We start from the raw sequence: 21120 nt of genomic DNA, 5'->3' as shown, positions 1-21120 counted from the left end.
GTGTTCAAACATACATGTATGTACATATTGCATTCACAAACACGTACCTGCAAAAAAAAACCAAACAAACACGTACCTGCACTCACAGGCATGTGTGGTGCACAGATATATCACCTCTTTTTTTGCGTGTGGAAGGCTCTCCTTTGTCCACATTCCAAGACCTGCAGGAGTCCAGTGTTGGACCTAAGACCTGAAGTTGACATACCTTTCTGCTCTAGTAGGTAGAGGTGGCAAACTTCCTCCTCTGAAGACTTGGCCGCAGCACTAACTTGTTGATTGTGTTTCTTGGCAAAACAGTTGTGATATTATTATTAAAAAATATATGTAAAGGTATATATTATACATATATAAGCTTGAAAATGTCTGCAGTATATGATATTTCAGAAAGTGAAACTATTTTTTGTCTCCCAGGGGAAAGGGTGGTGGCCTTTGCTGCTGTAGAAGGAATTTTCTTCTCGGGATCTTTTGCTGCTATATTCTGGCTAAAGAAAAGAGGACTTATGCCTGGACTTACTTTTTCCAATGAACTCATCAGCAGAGATGAAGTAAGGAATGAAGTATTCTTCTACTTATATTTGTAATCATAGCTGCTGTTCATTTATTTTTCCTTCTGCTGAAAATACTTATGGTGACACAAATATCCTGTTAATTAAAATAAAACAGGAAGTCAATTCTTCCTTGGATTTTAAGACTGTGTTTTCTTCCTACCTCTCTTACTGTTCCTCCTCAATCTCTGCCCATCCTTATGTACCAATGTACTCCTGGGTTCCCACTTTGGTCGCTCTCCTTCCCTATACATGACCTCCTGGCTGATCTTATTTATTCCCATGGAATCAGCTGCCACCTAGATGCTCATAACAATTAAAACTTTATCTGTAGCCTGGTTATTCTTTCCTGAGCTCCAAACCCATAAATTCAAGTGCATGATAGACGTTTTCTCCTGGAAGGCTCCACAGATATCTCAAACCTAGTATCAAGCTCATCATCTTTCTCCTGAAATGTGTTCTTCCTGTTTTCTCTGTCTCATTGAGTGCCTCTACCTTCTACCCAGTCATACGAATTTGAAATTTGGGAGTCATTTTAGATTGCTTCTTTTTTTTTTTTTGCTATATCCAGTCAGTCATTAAATCTTGTCTCCCTCTGTCTGCAACACTCTTTCCATCTTTTCTACCATTTTTGTTTTCATCTGTTGATTACCTTCTCACAAGTTGCCACTTAAAACTTTCCTACCCCAATTAGGTAAAACTGACCACTCTTTGCTCTATGTATTCCTCTGAAACCTGAACTTGTCCCTACCTTAGAGTCCATAACATGTATTGCACTTCTTTTTTTTTAACATCTTTATTGGAGTATAATTGCTTTACAATGGTGTGTTAGTTTCTGCTTTATAACAAAGTGAATCAGTTATACATATACATATGTTCCCATATCTCTTCCCTCTTGTGTCTCCCTCCCTCCCATCCTGCCTATCCCACCCCTCTAGGTGGTCACAAACCACCTAGCTGATCTCCCTGTGCTATGCGGCTGCTTCCCACTAGCTATCTATTTTACGTTTGGTAGTGTATATATGTCCATGCCACTCTCTCACCTTGTCACAGCTTACCCTTCCCCCTCCCCATATCCTCAAGTCCATTTTCTGGTAGGTCTGTGTCTTTATTCCCGTCTTACCCCTAGATTCTTCATGACATTTTTTTTTCTTAGATTCCATATATATGTGTTAGCATACAGTATTTGTTTTTCTCCTTCTGACTTACTTTACTCTGTATGACAGACTGTGGGTCTATCCACCTCACTACAAATAACTCAATTTCGTTTCTTTTTATGGCTGAGTAATATTCCATTGTATATATGTGCCACATCTTCTTTATCCATTCATCTGTTGATGGACACTTAGGTTGCTTCCATGTCCTGGCTATTGTAAATAGAGCTGCAATGAACGTTTTGGTACATGACTCTTTTTGAATTATGGTTTTCTCAGGGTATATGCCCAGTAGTGGGATTGCTGGGTTATATGGTAATTCTAGTTTTAGTTTTTTAAGGAACTTCCATACTGTTCTCCACAGTGGCTGTATCAATTTACATTCCCACCAACAGTGCAAGAGTGTTCCCTTTTCTCCACACCCTCTCCAGCATTTATTGTTTCTAGATTTTTTGATGATGGCCATTCTGACCGGTGTGTGATGATATCTCATTGTACTTTTGATTTGCATTTCTCTAATGATTAATGATGTTGAGCATTCTTTCATGTGTTTGTTGACAATCTGTATATCTTCTTTGGAGAAATGTCTATTTAGGTCTTCTGCCCATTTTTGGATTGGGTTGTTTGATTTTTTGTTATTGAGCTGCATGAGCTGCTTGTAAATTTTGGAGATTAATCCTTTGTCAGTTGCTTCATTTGCAAATGTTTTCTCCCACTCTGAGGGTTGTCTATTGGTCTTGCTTATGGTTTCCTTTGCTGTGCAAAAGCTTTGAAGTTTCATTAGGTCCCATTTGTTTATTTTTGTTTTTATTTCCATTTCTCTAGGAGGTGGGTCAAAAAGGATCTTGCTGTGATTTATGTCATAGAGTGTTCTGCCTATGTTTTCCTCTAAGAGTTTTATAGTGTCTGGCCTTACATTTAGGTCTTTAATCCATTTTGAGTTTATTTTTGTGTGTGGTGTTAGGGAGTTTTCTAATTTCATACTTTTACATGTAGCTGTCCAGTTTTCCCAGCACCACTTATTGAAGAGGCTGTCTTTTCTCCACTGTATATTCTTGCCTCCTTTATCAAAGATAAGGTGACCATATGTGCATGGGTTTATCTCTGGGCTTTCTATCCAGTTCCATTGATCTATATTTCTGTTTTTGTGCCAGTACCATACTGTCTTGATTTCTGTAGCTTTGTATTATAGTCTGAAGTCAGGGAGCCTGATTCCTCCAGCTCTGTTTTTCTTTCTCAAGATTGCTTTGGCTATTCGGGATCTTTTGTGTTTCCATACAAATTGTGAAATTTTTTGTTCTACTTCTGTGAAAAATGCCAGTGGTAGTTTGATAGGGATTGCATTGAATCTGTAGATTGCTTTGTGTAGTAGAGTCATTTTCAGAATGTTGATTCTTCCAATCCAAGAACATGGTATATCTCTCCATCTATTTGTATCATCTTTAATTTCTTTCATCAGTGTCTTATAATTTTCTGCATACAGGTCTTTTGTCTCCTTACGTAGGTTTGTTCCTAGATATTTTATTCTTTTTGTTGCAATGGTAAATGGGAGTATTTTCTTAATTTCACTTTCAGATTTTTCATCATTAGTGTATAAGAATGCCAGAGACTTCTGTGCATTAATTTTGTATCCTGCTACTTTATCAAATTCATTGATTAGCTCTAGTAGTTTTCTATTGCACTCTTGTCTCTCTCCTCTACTGGACTCAAGTTCCTTGAGTGCAGAAACCTTGTTATTTATCTTTGTGTTCTCAGTGTTAGACCATTATAGCCATTTGGGTCACATTGATTGACTAATCCTGGCTCCTCAGCTTATTTCTAAAGTGACCTTGTCAAGTTACTTAACTTCTCTGAGCCTCAGTTTCTTCAGTTATACACCTTAACAGGCTTTTGTTAAAATGCAATGAAACAATATGTAAAAGTACTTTTTGGGAATCCCCTCATAGTCCAGTGGTTAGGACTCTGTGCTTTCACTGCTAAGGGGGAGCAGGTTCAATCCCTGGTTGGGGAACTAAGATCCTGCAAACCGCATGGCATGGCCAAAAGAAAAAAAAATGCTTTGTATAATTACTTTGTGTTGTTTTGTGTCTTTAAATTTCTAATAATTTTTATTATTAATGTTATATATGATTATTATAGAGAATTAAGAGAATAAAATCATTCAGTCTCAACACGCAGAGATAGCCACCTTCCATATTTTGTATTTCCTTCTGGACAATTTTCTACATTTAAACCTATGTAAATATATACAAACATATTTTTATAATTTGAGATATTCTGCGTTTTTCATATTTTTTTGAGCTAAGATCATCTTTTTTCACTAAGCAGAATATTATGAACATTATTCTATGACATTAAGCATTTTTCGGAAACAGTTTTGTTAGATTATATATTACATATCCTAATGAGTACATGTATCATTTATTTGACTATAATTAGAAATTTAGGTCGTTTCCTGGTTTTTTGTTTGTTTTGCTATAATGCAAAATGACTATATTTGTATATAAGCTTTGTCTTAATTTCATACTATTTTCCTAAGGTATATTCCCTAGAAATAAAACTACTAGAGTATAAGGCATGAACATTTTAAAGGCCATCATACTCACTTGCAGATTTCTTTCCAGAAATCAGATAACAATTTGTAGCCCCGCCTAACAATGTATGAAAATGTCTTTTCTTACTATACCCTTACCAGATTTACTTGTTAAACATTGGATAAATTTGATAGGAGTAGTTAGTATCTCATTATTAGTTTTAGTTGCATTTATCTGATTACTGCTTAGATTGAACATTGTTTTCATAGTGATACTAGTCATTTGTCTTTTTTTCTGTAGTTACCTGTTCTGGTCTTTTGCTTTTATTACCATCGGTATATATTCCCAATGCACAGTAACTGATTGGGCTCTTTCAATAAGTATTTGTTTATTGAGTTTGTTATATTTATCACATGAATATAATATAAAATATGAATTTTGTTATATTTACTGCAAATATTTTCCCAGTTTGTCATTTGCTTTTTAATTTTGTTTGTTCTTTTTTTTTTTTTTTTTGGGTGAAGTAGAAGAGGATAGCTTTATTTCTTTGCTAGGCAAAGGGGGACACAGTGGGCTCCTGACCTCGAAGAAAACTACATTTCTCTGTTCGAATCTGCCCTTTGGAACTCAGGGAAGGTCATGGAGGCTGGAGTCTTGCCTACAAGAAATGGGGGACAAAAGGGCCTCCAAGCCTGGGAGCACCACAGGGCCTCACTCAGTTTCACTCCACCTTTTCTTTGATATTCCTCAATCTTGAGGACAGATACTGGACAAGAAAGGGAACAATCATTTTGGATAGAGATGTTAATCATAAACGGAGGAACCCTGTTTTAGGAAGAATTGGTTTTAATCCTTACTTCGGTTTTTATCTTTCCCCAGATCTTTCAGGGAAGTGGGTGATGACTGTTCTGACTACTTCTTGCTCAGATGGGGCATAGTCCTGCCTAATTTTGGGGCAATAGATACCAAATTAAACATATTTGAGTTCCACATCCTGGATCCGAGTCTTATATGATTAAGATCTCAATTCCTTGGTCCGGTTAGAGGTAAGAGTGACGACTGGAACTTTAATAGACAGAATGGATCTCATTCCCTTAGGAATTCAGGATAGGTCTGAAGGCCAGTTTGGAACTGGTACTTAGGAGAGACTTGTTGTAGCCAGCTGTTTCCAAACTATCCCTTGTATGGTGAAAACCCATCAAGGCAATCCTGAAGACCTGGAAATAGGAAGCTGACTACATATCTATCCGTTAGAATTATCAAAAAGAATCAGCATATGAATCTATAGGTAGAAGGTATGAGAAAGGCTAAGAAAACAGAATTTTCATTCCGCTTGTCGGAACAAATACTTAAGTTTCCCGAAGGGTGAGATGTCCACTTCTCGGGAGTCTGCTCGCTGGCTGTAGGCAGGCTTGGCTGGTCAGTCTCTGGTAATCTTACTCTGGTGTGATGTACCCATGGCTTTACTCCATCCCATTTTAGAGAGACATGAGTAGTAAGAAGAATGTTATAGGATCCCTTCCTAGCATCCCTTCTGTTTCTCTTTAAGCTGCTGCTTAGGTCCTTGCTCTTTCCATACTTTCAGCAGCACCTTGTCTCCTGCTTTGAGGGGATGCAAGAGAGCTTCCAGGTGAGGGGGAGACCTGTGGAACATAAACTCATCCATGCATACAGTTAACAATTGACCAGTCTGTTGTACATACTGTTTAATTTTTTTCTTCCTGTGTTAGAGATGTTTCTCTTTTTGACTGTTACTACTTTTTCCCTTCTGGCTGGAAAGGCTTCTACTCAACCTTGATCCAGGTGTGATCCTCTTAAATCTTCAGCCAAAATCTCATTGAAGAGGGTGGGGGAATTTTTAAATCCTTGTGGCATCCTTGAGTTTGACATAGCTCAGAAAATTCCAAGTTTACAACAATACAGGAATGAATGTGTCTGAAATCACATCCACAATGGTCATGTAGTTTTATCATAATTACTCCATTTTGACTCTCAAATGCATTCCCCATGTCAATGTTAAAGCAGATGTACAATGCACGTCTGAAAGGCCACAAAACAGGCCGCTTTTTACCGCTTTTTAAAGTTAAACCATGTATAGACCAGAGTGACTTCCTCATACCTCAATATGTGCAGATTTTTTTCTTTCATTTCCCCTTTTGATTGCAAGTCTTTCAGTAGAAGACATTGATGATCAAAATATCTGTCCCTTGGTGCCAGGGTGATTCAGCTGTTTGCCCCAGGTGTAGATCATGTCCCTTGGTGCTAGGCCTCCTTTGTATTTACCTAGTCAATCCACATTGGGGGAAAACTGATCAAGTATAGTGAACAAGCACAGAGGTATGTTAATGAGGACATGCTTTATAGGCTATACATTTTATCATTTATACCCAATTGTCACACAAGCATTGTACATGTGCTTTCAGCAATAGACATAAAACAAGCAGTGGTACATGATGAGTAATTACACTCTGATACCTTCACTGGGTAGTTTTCCTTTCCTCCTAAACATCAGGGCAAAAGTGTGACTAACACAATAACTTTCATAAATTCAAACTTCAATTAACAGAACTAGAATTTCATATCTATTGAAACATAATCCTTTTCTCTAAAATTACCCCCATTTTCATAACCCAAGAGTCTCCAATTTCTGGAGGGACTAGGCAGAGATAAAAGAATATTTCAGTTTTTCCTACAGAGGTGTAATTTACCCAATTGTTCTAAGTCATAAGTAGCTTGAGGGGAAGGGCTTCCCTATGTCTGGGAAAACCATAAACATTATTTACCAGCCCACTCGGTAACTAATCCTTTTGCTAACTTTTTATGAAGCCATCAGATTCTCCATTAAGATTTTAACATTTCTTAACCAGCTCAGCTGTATGATATGAAATTTATCAGAGACCTGTATTTGTCAAAAGGGGTCCTTCACATAAGTCTTCTTGAAGATGAAGTACCTTTGCAAAAGCATCAGAGTACAGCAGCAGAAAGACTTAAAAGGGCTCAGTTAAGCATCTGACTGCAATGTAATTGGTAAAGAAACTTGGTTACAATAACCAGGATTACATTTAACTTGACTGATTACATTTAATTTAACATACCAAATAATCCTAGTTAAATATTTCTCTCTGAGATGCCTCAGGGGCCCTCTGAAGAATCTCAAAGTTAGCTGGAGATCAAAAGAACCTTTAGAAACTGCCAAACAATACTTACTCATTTTATACAAAGTGAAAAGATTTCAAGGGCAAATAGGAATCTGGTCTTGCCCTAGCCCACTCCCAACAAAATCCATTTACCCAAATAGATTTAACCCAATCTTTGAAAATCCTGATCATGCACAACTTTAAAAACATGTGCTTTCTTATGGAGAATTATTCCTAAAGAGTTTACCCAAAAGCTCTTATCTCACTTGCATTACTTAACACTGATGACTCTAAAGACATGTCTATATTAATCAAACCAACAAGCTTAAGCCACCTTCAATAGCAGATATTAATTCAGTACTGAATATTTCCCAGATCATGTGGTCCTAAAATTTATCTTGGCCATTTTTCTAGACATTTTGATTTAATTTGTAAGTGTTTACTTTTAAGTCAATTAGATAGAGCTCATTTACAAGTTAACTTTTATGTAAAGACTGAACCAGAGATCTGAATTTTTTTGCTTGAGTTTAAAAAGGCCTTCTTTCCCTGCCTTTTTCTTCACTCTCAGGAACTAGAGATGGTCTAGATAAAATAAGTGTTCTGGTGGGCCCAGGCACAGGGGGAGAGAAATAACAATTCCTTTTCATGGGGGAATAGCTGAAGATCTTCCAATTTTGTAAAAATACCCTGGGTGGGGTGTTGTAAGATGGAACAGAGCTCTGATCACCCATAACAAGGCTAGTCCAGAAGGGAAAATCCCAACCAACATTCTGCCACAGGCAAAACCAGACACAATAGGACGGATTCCCTGGTGTTGTCACACGTGAGCCCTGTTAGTGAGCCCTGTTATTCAAAGACGTCTCAACCGGTCAATGTACTGACATGCATACTTACAACAAACATGGTCCCACGAACAAAACATGTACAACTCTTTTCTCAGTCTTCCTTATTTTCCTTTCCCTTCAGAAACAACCAGCTCTAGGCAAAATGACTTTCCTTTCTCTTTGTACCATCAGCTTGTTACCTAGCTGCTCACTTTTATTATGTAACTGCGTGAATGCTTGAACATATGGAATTTCTCCTGTCTTTCTATTCCTATGACAAAACAGCTCTAGCTGGAGAATAGTATAATAATTTAGGCTACCATTCAAAGACCATCTTTCTTCATTTGGGCTTCCCTGGTGGCGCAGTGGTTGGGAGTCCGCCCGCGGATGCAGGGGACACGGGTTCGTGCCCTGGTCCAGGAAGATCCCACATGCCGCAGAGCGTCTGGGCCCGTGAGCCAGGGCCGCTGAGCCTGCGTGTCCGGAGCTTAAGCTCCGCAATGGGAGAGGCCACAACAGTGAAAGGCCCGCGTACCGCAAAAAACAACAACAACAACAACGAAAAAAAACAAAGACCATCTTTCCTCATTTTCAAGAATGTACGTTGGCCAAACAGAATTACAATAGAATTTCATTTTTTTCCTAGTTATAGGTTTAGAACTATAGGTCGATGAGTCTGCCAAGATTTTTCCCAGGGGGCTATCAGATGGAGAAAGAGGAGGAGAAGGAGGGGAAGGGGAAGAGGAAGAAGGAGAAGGAGAAAAAAAGAAAACGGAGAAGAAGGAGAGGAGGAAGAAGGAGGAGAAGGAAAAGAAGAAGAAGGAGAAGAAAAAGAAGGAGCACTTCCTATATTTGATTGATAGAACACTCATGAGCGGACTGAAAACAAAACAGAACCCTCGCCAGCAGACGGAAGCCTTATGCCAGAAAAAAACAGACAGCACAAAGCTCAGAGTGGTTGCTTCCAAGTCCACTTATCCCATGACCTTAGTCTAAGCTGCACCTTACAGATGGGATTTCTGAAACAGAAAATCCCCAGATGGGAACCAAACGTTCCCCAGATGGAACCAAAAGTTCTTCAGAGGGACAAAATTGAAGGAGCCTGGGAGTGCACTCCCAGGGACTTACCCAGATTCTGGCAGAGGTGTTGCGACATCAGACGCTATCTTTTCTGCTTCCCCAAAACAATTCCTAGGAGTAGTTCGTCCAGGGCGGTCCAGGCAGGAGGAAGAGAGGAAGAGAGGAATGTCCTCAAGGCAAAAAGGGCCTTGGCAGTTGCTAGGGCGGTCCCTCTTCCTCTGTCTATTCCCACCTCAGAGTTCCAGCTGCCAGGATGGCAGACAGGGTTATGACTGGGGGCTCGGCCTCCAGGCAAGCGTCCCAGGTGATCTGGCTTCTAGGGACACCCCCCCCCCCCGACCGTCCCCAAGGCAGTCCCTTGGTGATCACCAAAATTGTTACCGAAAGCTTGGCCTCTCTGTATACCCGTGCCAAATCGAATCTCAGGGGACAGAGTTTTGGGTGAAGTAGAAGAGGATAACTGTATTACTTTGCCAGGCAAAGGGGGACACAGTGGGCTCCTGCCCTCAAAAATTGTGTGTCCCCTGTTTGTTCTTTTAATGTACAAAACCCTGAAATTCGTGGGATCTACTTTCAGAGATGAGTTAAATAGTCACACATACTTTGGTTTTGGCTTTTGAACATTTAACTCTTTAATGCCATTGAAATTTCTTTAGTACAAGTATGGAATGTAATATAAATAAAGCATAGGATAAGTTAGAATGTAACTTAATTTTATTTCACACACTCTTCGGAAGTTTTTCCAATTCTCTTTAAGTAATCCTTCCTTCTCCATTGACTTGTGATGTCTTCTTTATTATATATTAAGACTTCAAGTATACTAGAATCTGTTTCAGGGCTTTTTCTTTTTCATTAACCTATATGTCAATATCATGCCATAATAAACTATTTTAATTATTGTAGTTTTTTATGTTTTGATAATTAGTAGGCTAAATCTCATAACTTTTATTTTTAAAGTGTTCTTAAAAGATTCTGCCCATTTAGTCTTCCAGATTAATTTTTTAACTTAAAAACAACCCCACTAGGATTTTGATTAGAGTCGCTTTAAACCTCAAAATTAATTTTATTCCCTTATTGATTTAACAATTACAAGTGCCTGCCTTTGACTTACTCATCTCTGTAATAGGTAGCTCGCTGTCGGTTCTAATCAACACTACGTTGTCACCTTTCAGCAGTTCATTTGAAATTCAGCCTTTGGTAATTTGAAATATCCTCTTGAGTCAAGTGGAGGGGGTATGTTTCACTAGTAAATTTTCTAAGATCAGCTATTTAAAGAGTTTTTTTCCTAATGGTTTCTTCTGGGAATGACAATTTAACTAGGTAAATAATCCTTGGAAAACAACCCTTGATTTGAGTCTTATCTTTCAATTGTCTGGGTTTTTGTTGTTTCATTTAGAAAAAGCTAAGCAGCTCTGATTTGTAATCCTCTAAAGTGTGTAGTCCTTCCACCTTCTCCTCCCTTGTTGGCTTACAGATTCATTTCTTTTTCTTTGTAGTTTAGAAATGTTAATTGACTCTGCCTTGTTGTCAGTCTCTAATTGTTAATTTTGTTTAGAACTCCATCATCTTTCTATGTCTCTGACCTTTCTCTTTTTGTTTTTTTTTTGAAATTTTCGTCTGTTGTTTTCAGCTTTATACCATCTGTTCTGTGTTTTGAAATCCCGATTATTGTAGGTTGAATCTCCTTGCTCTGTTCTCCAATTATTTAATTTCTATATCATTTCATATATTTGCATAACTATTCTGTTCTCCAATTATTTAATTTCTATATCACTTCATATATTTGCATAACTATTCTGTTCTCAAGGTATTTCACAATTTTGCTTTCTTTCGTCGTTGAGTTATCTGCAATGTCATTTCTGCTTTATACAGCTTCAGATGGTATCCTTAATTCTTCAGTTTCCATTTTCATTACACTGAATTTAATTCTATCTTGAGCCATTCTTGTTTAATATAACTTGTGTTTTTGAAATCTGTGAGTTTCACCTGTTCTTTAAATACTTAATTGTTTTTCAATCATTTCTTAATTTTTTAAAAAACACTAAAAATGAGCGAATTTGCATTTTGATTCTTCTTTGTTTTCCTTTCCAAAATGCTTTTGGTTGCAGATTTGTTGTTAATTAATTCTTCTTCCATGTTAATGAACTGAGATTTGCTGGCATTGAAAATTTTTCATTATAGGTTATTATAATTGGCATTTTAATAAGGCTTGAAGAAAAGAAGTTCCTGACCCTGTTAATCCTTCTTCTGTCTTCCAGAAGTTCAGTGTTGCATTCCTAACTACTTTATATAATGCCTGATGCATCACTGTGTGAAAATAGCTGATTAAATGTCCTTTGACAGTGATATTTTTCTTCTATTTTAGGGGCTTCACTGTGACTTTGCTTGCCTGATGTTTCAATACTTAGTAAATAAGCCTTCAGAAGAAAGGGTTAGGGAGATCATTGTTAATGCTGTTGAAATTGAGCAGGTAAGCAGGAAAGCTTACATAATTAGCACATCTCTCTTTCTTTGATGTTTGTACCATTATTTCATTAGGTTGACACATGAAATTGCCATTTTGTAGGTCAAAATAGGTATCAGCAATATTATATGGTCAACCTGGCAGTACCAATAGATGATGTATTGCAGTTATTATGTCAACTTATAATTTGGTTTATAAGTCAGTCTTTATTATATATTGAGATCTTATGTATACTATAATTTGTTTCAGGACTACTTTTTTGTCTCATTGATCTGTCAAATTTCATGCCATAACAAACTATTTTAATTATCTTAGCTCTCTAGGTTTTTAGCTGCTAGAGGGCAGTGATGGTTTCTTGTTTTGTATTCTTAAACTAGCAGGGTATCTAGCTTGAAGCATGCATCAAATGTTCACAGAATGAATAAATAAATGAATTAGTGAATAGTAAAGTATGATTTAGGGCATGTAAAGATCTCTAACTGGAAAGACCTGGATGCTTCACTTAGAGTACTTTTATCATTTTAAAGAACTAGTTGAAAAGTAAAATAAGTTTTTAAACTTCTTTTTAATAGTGCATACTTTAACAGCCATAGTTTTCATATTGAGAAGAGAGAAAAGGCATAAATCTTGAATCACTTTTAGAACTAAATCCAAATGGTTAATATGCTTTTATTTTTTCTTTATTAAAACTTTACCACTGTGTTTCAATATAATTGGCGTTCAGTTTATCTCCCAATTCCCAGATCCATTTCTATTTCTTTCTCATTTTCTCTATTAATTGAGCTTTCTCTCTTTCCCAGTTCCCTTTCATAGTCATGTTCCCCACAACAATCATCTTAGGTGAATCTTTTTCTGGGTATTTCAGAACAAAGTATCTCCTTTTTTTCTATTGAGAAAGCATATAAATTCAGGTCCTGTAAGTGCTACTTTAAAAAATACCGGTAGTGTAATAGTTTCAATTTACTTTGGCTATATGAGAATGTGAAATAATAATGTGAATAGTAACACCCCAAACATTTTTAAGCAAATGAGCATTGTTTGCCATGTTGAAAGAATTTATCCTAGTGTACTTTCCTTGAACAAGATCAGTGACTTAGAAGATTAATAAAATTAGAACCCTCTTTTTATTTGGAAAACACATACAATTTATTGTTCATTCTTTCTACTTTATTCTGTTTTTCTTTATATCTCAGGAGTTTTTAACAGAAGCCTTGCCAGTTGGCCTCATCGGAATGAATTGTGTTTTGATGAAACAGTATATTGAATTTGTAGCTGACAGATTGCTTTCAGAACTTGGATTCTCAAAGGTAAGGTGTTTAAAACGTATCACTGCTAGCTAAAATGTTATAGTGAGGTAAGGCCTCTAAAATACGTACTATATTTCACTGAAAGCTTTTGTAACATACTAGTCTATTTTTTTTAATTGTCCACAACAGCCTTGTTTTACATCAACAAATTGATTTTACAAAATCCTTAAATGAAACTTAAATGAAATTCATAACAGAAGTACATGCTGATAAATCTTAGAACTAATAAGCTCAATAAATTACATTGTAATACATAATTGTAGGTATCTGTTTAACAGGACTATCTTTAAGTAATTGGATTCAATATGCAAATATGTTTACCCTCAGATAAATCCCCATGTGTCTATATTATAAGTTGTGGGTTAGTGCTTTTAAATAGGAAATCATTATTAGGAAGACATTAACTGTCATAATTTGACTCTTTGAACTCAGTTGTCTTTATTTCTGTCATTTTGTTTATCAGAGATAATGTACCTGAATTTTCATGTGTGCTTTTCACATGACTTAAGAGGTGGAGGCTGCAGCCAGACTACCTGGGTTTGAATCCTGATTCCACCACTTTCTAGCAATGTGACCTTAGGCAAGTTGCTTAACAACTGTCTCAGTTTCCTCATCTGTAAAGTGAAGATAATAATAATCCTTACTACAAATTATTGTTGATGAGTTGGTATACTTAAAGCACTTAAAATAGTGTCAGACATATAGTAAATGAACACTAAATGGTCATGTTGTATTCATCATAAGTGGAACATTCACAGAAATTTACTATGTACTATAATATGTTAATTAGAAATTATAGGTTTTGATTGCTCAGCATGGAAATGGAAGTTTAAAGTAATGAGAAGAATTATGGAATCCATGATGCTGAGGTAATCATTACCTTTCTTGGTAATACATTTATTTTCTGGTAACTACAAAAATACTGTGATGAAAAAGTCAGATGGGGCAAAGATTTTTTGTAATTATAAACTGTAAAATATCACTATTTATATATTTTAGTTGCAAGATCCTCTCTTTTTACTGATCATTAGTGACAGAAATAAAGTTTATAATTACATTAATATGATCTCTGAAATTTATAAACTATGCATTAAAAGAAATTGTTTTTTTCCCTAAGTTATACAATATGTTTGTTATAGGAAACTTAATTTGTTTACTTAAACCTTAAAGTGAACTCACTATCCTTTAACCCACCACCATATCCTCACACCCACACATCCACATTCTCCTGCTTATTGGAAAACTACACACCCCTGAGTCTAGTTTTTCCTTTGGGAACTTGCTAACTCTAGATATATAAAACATGCCTCCTAAGAAGAAAATCTGGATGTAGTATAAAACATTATTTTTCCACAGGCCTTCAAAATATCTCAATAAATTTCAAAAAGCAGATTATACTGACCTCTTAGATTTAATGCAATAAAATTAGAAATTAACAATAAAAGATTACCAAAAAGTTCCATCTTCTTAGAAGTTGAGACTATATTCTTTAAAATGAGAGTAAAAATGAAAATATAAACTAATAGAAAATATAAACTAAATGGCATTAAGATTACTATATATCACAACTTGCAGAATGCAGCCAAACAGATCCTCAGAGGAAAATTTGTAGCCTTGAATGTCTATTAAGAAAGCAAGACAATTTAAAATACATGAACTAAACTTTGGACTCAACTACAAAAAGAATTATTCTTATAATGCTAGTTTTTGGTAAAATAAGAGATTATTTAAATTAGCAAATGGTTGTCATTTATACAGAATTCTAAATAGAAGCCACATTAATGTTGTTTTCAACTTTTCTTTTAGTTTTGGATTAGTCAATAAATATTTGAGTACTTCTATGTGTCAAAACCAAGCTACTTAATTTAGGTTGGTCTTAGTTACTTTGTCCATGACATGAATGTCTTGGATCAGATTTTTTGGAAGATACCCAGTTTTAAAATCCAGTGAATCTATGACTTGTTCTGTGCTCTTTCCACTGTATCCTGCTGTGAGTGATAACTCACCTTTTCACTGCCTCTTAGCAGTATTTCTGACAGGCAATTTCACAGAGTTCCACAGCTCAACCACGCCCAGCATATGTACTTTTTCTGGAAAAAAAATACATATAGCTTTTTTAAGATATAAATCACAGAACATGCAGTTCACCTATTAATAAATGTACAATTCAATGGTTTTAGTATATTTGCAGAGTTGTGCAGCTATCACAACACTTTGAGAATATTTTTATCACCCCACAAAGAGACTCTATACCCATTAGCAATCAGTCATTTCCTTTTCTTTCCTCCATCCCCACCATAGCCCTAGGCATTATTAATTTTTTGTCTCTTTAGATCTGCCTGTTCTATAAATCCCATTTCATATAAATGGAATCATACAATATATGATACATACCATATACTGGTATATGGTATATACAAAGCCAGTATAATGTTTTCAGATTTCATTCATGTTAACATGTATCAGTGCTTTATTCCTTATTATGGCCAAATAATATTCCATTGTATGATTATACCAAATTTTATTTATCCATTTATCGGTCGATGGAGATTTGGATGGTTTGCTTTTTTGGCTCTTATGAATAATGCTGCTATGAGCATTCATGTATAAGTTTTTGTGTGAACATATGTCTTCATTTACCTTGGATATATAACTGGAAGTGAAATTGCTGGGTCATATAGTAACTCTGTTTTTAATCATTAGAGGAACTACCATACTCTTTTCCAAAGCCACTGCATCATTTTACATTAACACCAGCAGTATATGAGGGTTCCAGTTTCTCCACATCCTCACTAACACTTATTATCTTTTTTTCCTTCCAGTGTTATTGAGATATAATTGACATACAGCACTGTATAAGTTCAAGGTGTACAGCATAATGATTTGACTTACATACATCATGAAATGATGACCACAATAAGTTGTCTTTTTTATTACAGCCATCCTAGTAGGTGTGAAATGGTATCTCATTGTAGTCTTGGTTTGCATTTCCCTAATGGATAATGATTTTGAGCATCTTTTCATGTGCTTATTGGCCCTTGTATATCTTTTTTTAGAGAAACGTTTGTCCATTCAGATCCTTTGCCCATTTTTAATTGGGTTATTTGAATATATTCTTATCTGTGGTATTCCTAATTCCTGCTGGAATATTCCTAATTTTTAAAAATCCTCTTTTATTGTTCTTCATGGATCACGGAAATATCTCCATTTCCATCAAGCTTTATCTCCAGGCCTGCCTCTTGAATTCAGAAGCAGTAAAAAAGTTTTGTCAACTTATGTGCCAGTTTTTGTTTGGGGTTACTATGGACAGCATTTATTCTGTCTTCCCCAATCATGGTCCCTTAACATCAATTTGATGATTATATGTTCTCTTATGAGCTAAGAAACATATTTATGTCCACAGTACATTGTTGGTAATTTAATATTTTGTAGTATCATGTAGATGTGACTATCTAATGGTAATACCTGTGAAAAATGCCTATAATACCTATGGTGTTTTAGATTTCTCAAGCTGTGAAGACATTTTAGTCATTTTAGTTTGGCATTAAATCTTTCATTTCCATTTTAAAATAGTCTTTTTTTTTCTTTCTGCTTCTTTGAATACCAGAGATGCTCGTATAGTTTCTTTAAGAGGTTAATAGGTGATCTTAGTCATCTTAAAATGTATCAGCCTTGAGTGCTTCCAGGACCCTAGGGAATAGTGTGATCTTAAGGTGACTAGACAGGTGTTGGGAGACCTGAGTTATCTATTGTTCTTCTTGTGGGATATAATTTGGCTTCTTCAGAATGTCTAACAATATTTCTTTTCTTTTCAGGTTTTTCAAGCAGAAAATCCCTTTGATTTTATGGAGAACATTTCTTTAGAGGGGAAAACAAATTTCTTTGAGAAACGAGTTTCAGAGTATCAACGTTTTGCAGTTATGGCGGAAACTACAGATAATGTCTTCACCTTAGATGCAGATTTTTAAAACCCTCCCCATACATATCTAAACTTATCATTGGTAAATAGCAGTCTATTTTTCTCTGCTTAAAAAAAAAAAAAAACCCTAAAACATCTTCTTTAGGGCACAGGAGTTTGCTCAAAAGGAAATCCAAATATCAATCAAGTTGCATTTATAGAAATATGCTTTAATCTTCCTGTTTAACAGTCAGAGTATGACCTCTAAATGCTTTTGTTCATCGCTAAAATAAAAGATGGCATTATATTTGTTAAGAGCATGGCGTGGGGGGTCAGATAAGAGTTTGAGATTCTGTCCTACTTTGTGTGACCCTTGGTAAATCAGTTAATCTCTCTAAACCTCAGTGTACTTATCTTTAAAAGGAATGTAATAGTAGGTCCTGAATTCATAAAGTGTGTATGAGGATTAAGATGCAAAATCAGTTCTTAGCCAATACTGCTGTTGCAGCCTCCTCCTCCTTCCATCTCCCCCTCCTATTATTATTATTGTTGTTGTTAGTAATAGTATTAATTGCAGTGATGTGATAAAATACTCCCATCTCCTCAAAGTAATTGTGATTCTAGGTCCTAAGATCTAGACTTAGATCTTTGTATTTTTAAGGTTTTAGGAAGAACATAAAGATTTCCTTAAAAAGATTATAATTTTCATTAACATGAGAATAACTTCTTTGAATTTCTCAGTGTGTAGTTAAGGAAATTTAGTTCTAAGTTGCTTTGGGCAGGATACTTATGGAGTGGAATCTAGGAGGTTATCATGCTAGTTGACCTTGTAAGCAAAATGATTCTGCTCCTTCAGAAATTAAAAGGGTAATTTTAGCCAGACATAGCCCTGGAATGTTTAAAACCAGGGTGAATTAGCTAGAATAGCATTTCCCAAAGAGTATTGTAGAAGCTGTTAGCCCCTCTAGATATTTTGTGGGGTGGTGGGGAGAGATTCTGTGGTCAAATGAGTTTGGGAAATATTGTACACTCCATTCCCCTTTAGAATGTATAGTCAGTACATCAAAGACTGAGAAATTCTGCAGTACATAAACTGATTTGCCCCTGCATATTGCAAACCTACTTAACAAAGATCTGTTTTTCACCTGTTAACATCTCACCTAACTATTGTTCTTCAGAACATAGGTTGGAAAAAGCTGGCCTAGATAACCGTTCTATACATGGAGGAAGGGCCTGTGGACCAAGCAAGGGAGAACCTGGTAGGGATTATTGAACCATTTCAACTTTGTGCCAAGCTGAGGAATGTACCTGTGATTGACCTCAGCTATATTTCTTATACTCCCACAACTCTTATATGCTGTTATGAGACTTAATTCTTTTATGGAACGATGCCTGCTGCATGACAGCAGCTGGTTAGGGAGACTGAGGAAAGGCCAGCATCTGAGAAGTCTGCTCCCTCTATCGTAGGGAACTGTCAAGAGGTAGCCTGAACCCAAGCAAGCAGTGGGGTTCCCCACTCACAGCAAATCATTTTATACAATTCTGGTTAATAAGGTTTAGAAATTTTCTCTTTGCATAAATTTTTGCTCCATTCATTCCACAACTATCTAATGGATTAAAACTGGGAGTTTTCAAGTGGATGCAAAAGGAACAGGCCATAACTTTATCTGTTAGAGAGGATATCAGAAACTTGAGCTATTTTGGCCTATAATAATACCATTTATCTGTTCAAGGCTTCATAGTTTGCCGAGTGTTTTTGCATCACCTCATTTGATCTCACAACAGCCTTATGAGCTTGACAAAGCAGGTAGTATTGAAATTTTTTTTTTTTTTTTTGCGGTAGGTGGGCCTCTCACTGTTGTGGCCTCTCCCGCTGCAGAGCACAGGCTCCGGACGCGCAGGCTCAGCGGCCATGGCTCACGGGCCCAGCCGCTCCACGGCATGTGGGATCTTCCCGGACCGGGGCACGAACCCGCGTCCCCTGCATCGGCAGGCGGACTCTCAACCACTGCGCCACCAGGGGAGCCCAGGATTGAAATTTATAGATGGAGAGAATGAGGCTCAGCAAAGTTCAATGACTTGGCCAAGATCTGCTCATACTCACTGTCCCTACAATATATTTTTTTTTCTTAGAAGTTGTCTTATTTCTGATATTTAGTCCTTTGCCATCCATCTTCACTTCGTTTTCCCTATTTTTCCATTAAACTGTCACATACTTTAATTAAGGTACCATATACATTCATTAAAGTATCATAGTATCATAAACATTTTAACTATATTCAGGAAATATGTTCAAAGACATTCATCTACTGCCATACAAAAACTTACATTTAAAATTGATAACATGTCGGTAGTGACATCAGAATGCAAGAAAAAAGTTTTATATTGCATATTCCCTTTGTTTTGAATCCAAATCTTTCTCAGAGGTGATTACAGGTGCCTTAACATGAAGCTTATTTATCGTAGCAATAAACCTAACTGTATTGAGATGACATTTTAATACTGAAATACTGGATTTTTAATACACTGGTTTATTATATTCAGTATTCTATCCCCTTTTCCTGGCTTCCAGGTTTCATATTTATTTATTATGTTTAGTGTTTTGGTTCTTAGTTCTTAGGGAATCAAGAAGTTGTGGAATCTCTTTTTAATATTATCTGACAGGCAAAGAAAAAAATTCAGAGTATGTTTATAACTTTTGTTTTAACAGCACATGTATTTAAATCATTGCTATAGTAAAGTTGGTTATTTAAGAATGTAAAAACTAGTTGTTTGATGACAAATTGCATTTATTAAAAATATTTCCTTGTAGCCATGTAGAATCATGACTTGGAAGGACTCAGGAAGACTGATCCAGTGCTTTCAGACACGGCTGTTTTGCTGTTCAGTTACATACAATAATAAACAATTATTCTTACAGTTTAAGCTTACCTCAGTCATGTCTTTATATACGAAATTTTTCCCGTTCTCTCATTTTGGAACATGCAAAAGTTTCAGCTCCTTTTGCCACCTTGGTTTTCATTTGTTAATGGAAAATGTAATTATAGAGAAAACACAACAACTTGTGTATTTAAAAAATAAATTCTTTCATATTCAGAATTTTGCATTTTACATTTAAATATGCAAACGTCATACCGCAGAATTCCCAAATTGCATTTGTGCAGATTAAGCTAAGGGCTGAATGTCACTAACTGACTTTCGGTGATAAAGAGAGCTGCTGCTGCTATAAGAATGCCAGTTGAATCCTGTAACCAGCTATTATGTTTTTGAACTAAGTTGAGTGAACTGGTAGCCAACTCAGGAACCCTTCCTCAGCAGAAATCTGCATGCGTAGCACAGAAGTGAAATCTGTATATCTTTGTTTTTCCCACCCTTCAAAGGGTCTGCTCCTGTTCAGACAGCAACAGGTTTGAAGGAAAATCTGATATTTCTGAGGCATTAGGACAAAAGAATTTAAGCCTTTAAATTTGGGGCTTAATTCTGTTAAAGAAAATACAGGTGAAAATGAAAGGCTGAAGAATTTTTTTTGTACAGGTAAAAGCATAACAATTCAGTCTTTTTCTAAGTTTCCAGGAACCTTAACTGACATATCTGTTTTACAACCGTGTTTTGATTTTTCCAAATGTCTGGTCATTTAACAAAGCTAGTATCTACTGTTTACATAGAAAGGTTTATTAGGTGTGGTGTACTTAAATATTTTTAATATATTTTACATTATGGTCAATCCAGCCAATCCTGCATATATAGAATTTGTTTTTTTCCCCAGAGAAATGAGTTGTTCTGTTATTTTATTAGTTTAGTACGTTAGAATAAACTGTATCATAGCTACATCATTTTGTGTATGTCATTTTTGAGTAAGAATGTTTCTTTGTAAGTGCAGGGGCTATCCTAGTAAAGGAATGTATATATTTTCTATTTGAGTATACAGATAAATACATATTGGTATTACTATGTTTAACTATTCCTCCTACCACTCTTCTTTGACCTAAGTGGGAACCCCCGCAGCTCTCTCTCATCTACTTTCTCCCAATCCGTGAGCCTGCCTTTCTTTGTGTCTCTTTGTATCCAGCTGAGATTCTACAATCTATTCTATTACTAGTCGTAACATTCTCTATCAATACCCTGAACAGTGTTCTTCATCTGCATTTCTACCTTACATAGAAAATTCAAAGAAATT

The 21120-nt window shown here is 36.0% G+C and overlaps 1 protein-coding gene across 2 annotated transcripts in view; it reads left to right on the top strand.

The window, feature by feature from the left end:
* Positions 1 to 20773, top strand: part of RRM2B (ribonucleotide reductase regulatory TP53 inducible subunit M2B) — a 37693-nt gene extending 16920 nt beyond the window's left edge. Inside the window, exons 6-10 of one of the 2 annotated variants that reach the window (XM_073794642.1) lie at positions 412 to 545; positions 11640 to 11744; positions 12932 to 13045; positions 16861 to 17046; positions 18787 to 20773. In XM_073794642.1, the coding sequence (XP_073650743.1) occupies positions 412 to 545; positions 11640 to 11744; positions 12932 to 13045; positions 16861 to 17013 (506 nt within the window). In that variant the 3' untranslated portion in view covers positions 17014 to 17046; positions 18787 to 20773. Of the gene's footprint in view, positions 1 to 411; positions 546 to 11639; positions 11745 to 12931; positions 13046 to 16860 lie in introns of both variants that reach the window. The other variant, XM_019925039.3, reaches the window with a different exon arrangement.
* The last annotated feature ends 347 nt before the right edge of the window (positions 20774 to 21120 follow it).

The sequence above is a fragment of the Tursiops truncatus genome, chromosome 17 (genome assembly GCF_011762595.2).
Source record: "Tursiops truncatus isolate mTurTru1 chromosome 17, mTurTru1.mat.Y, whole genome shotgun sequence".
NCBI classification, from domain to species: domain Eukaryota; kingdom Metazoa; phylum Chordata; class Mammalia; order Artiodactyla; family Delphinidae; genus Tursiops; species Tursiops truncatus.
This window is presented reverse-complemented; position numbering and strand designations above follow the sequence as displayed.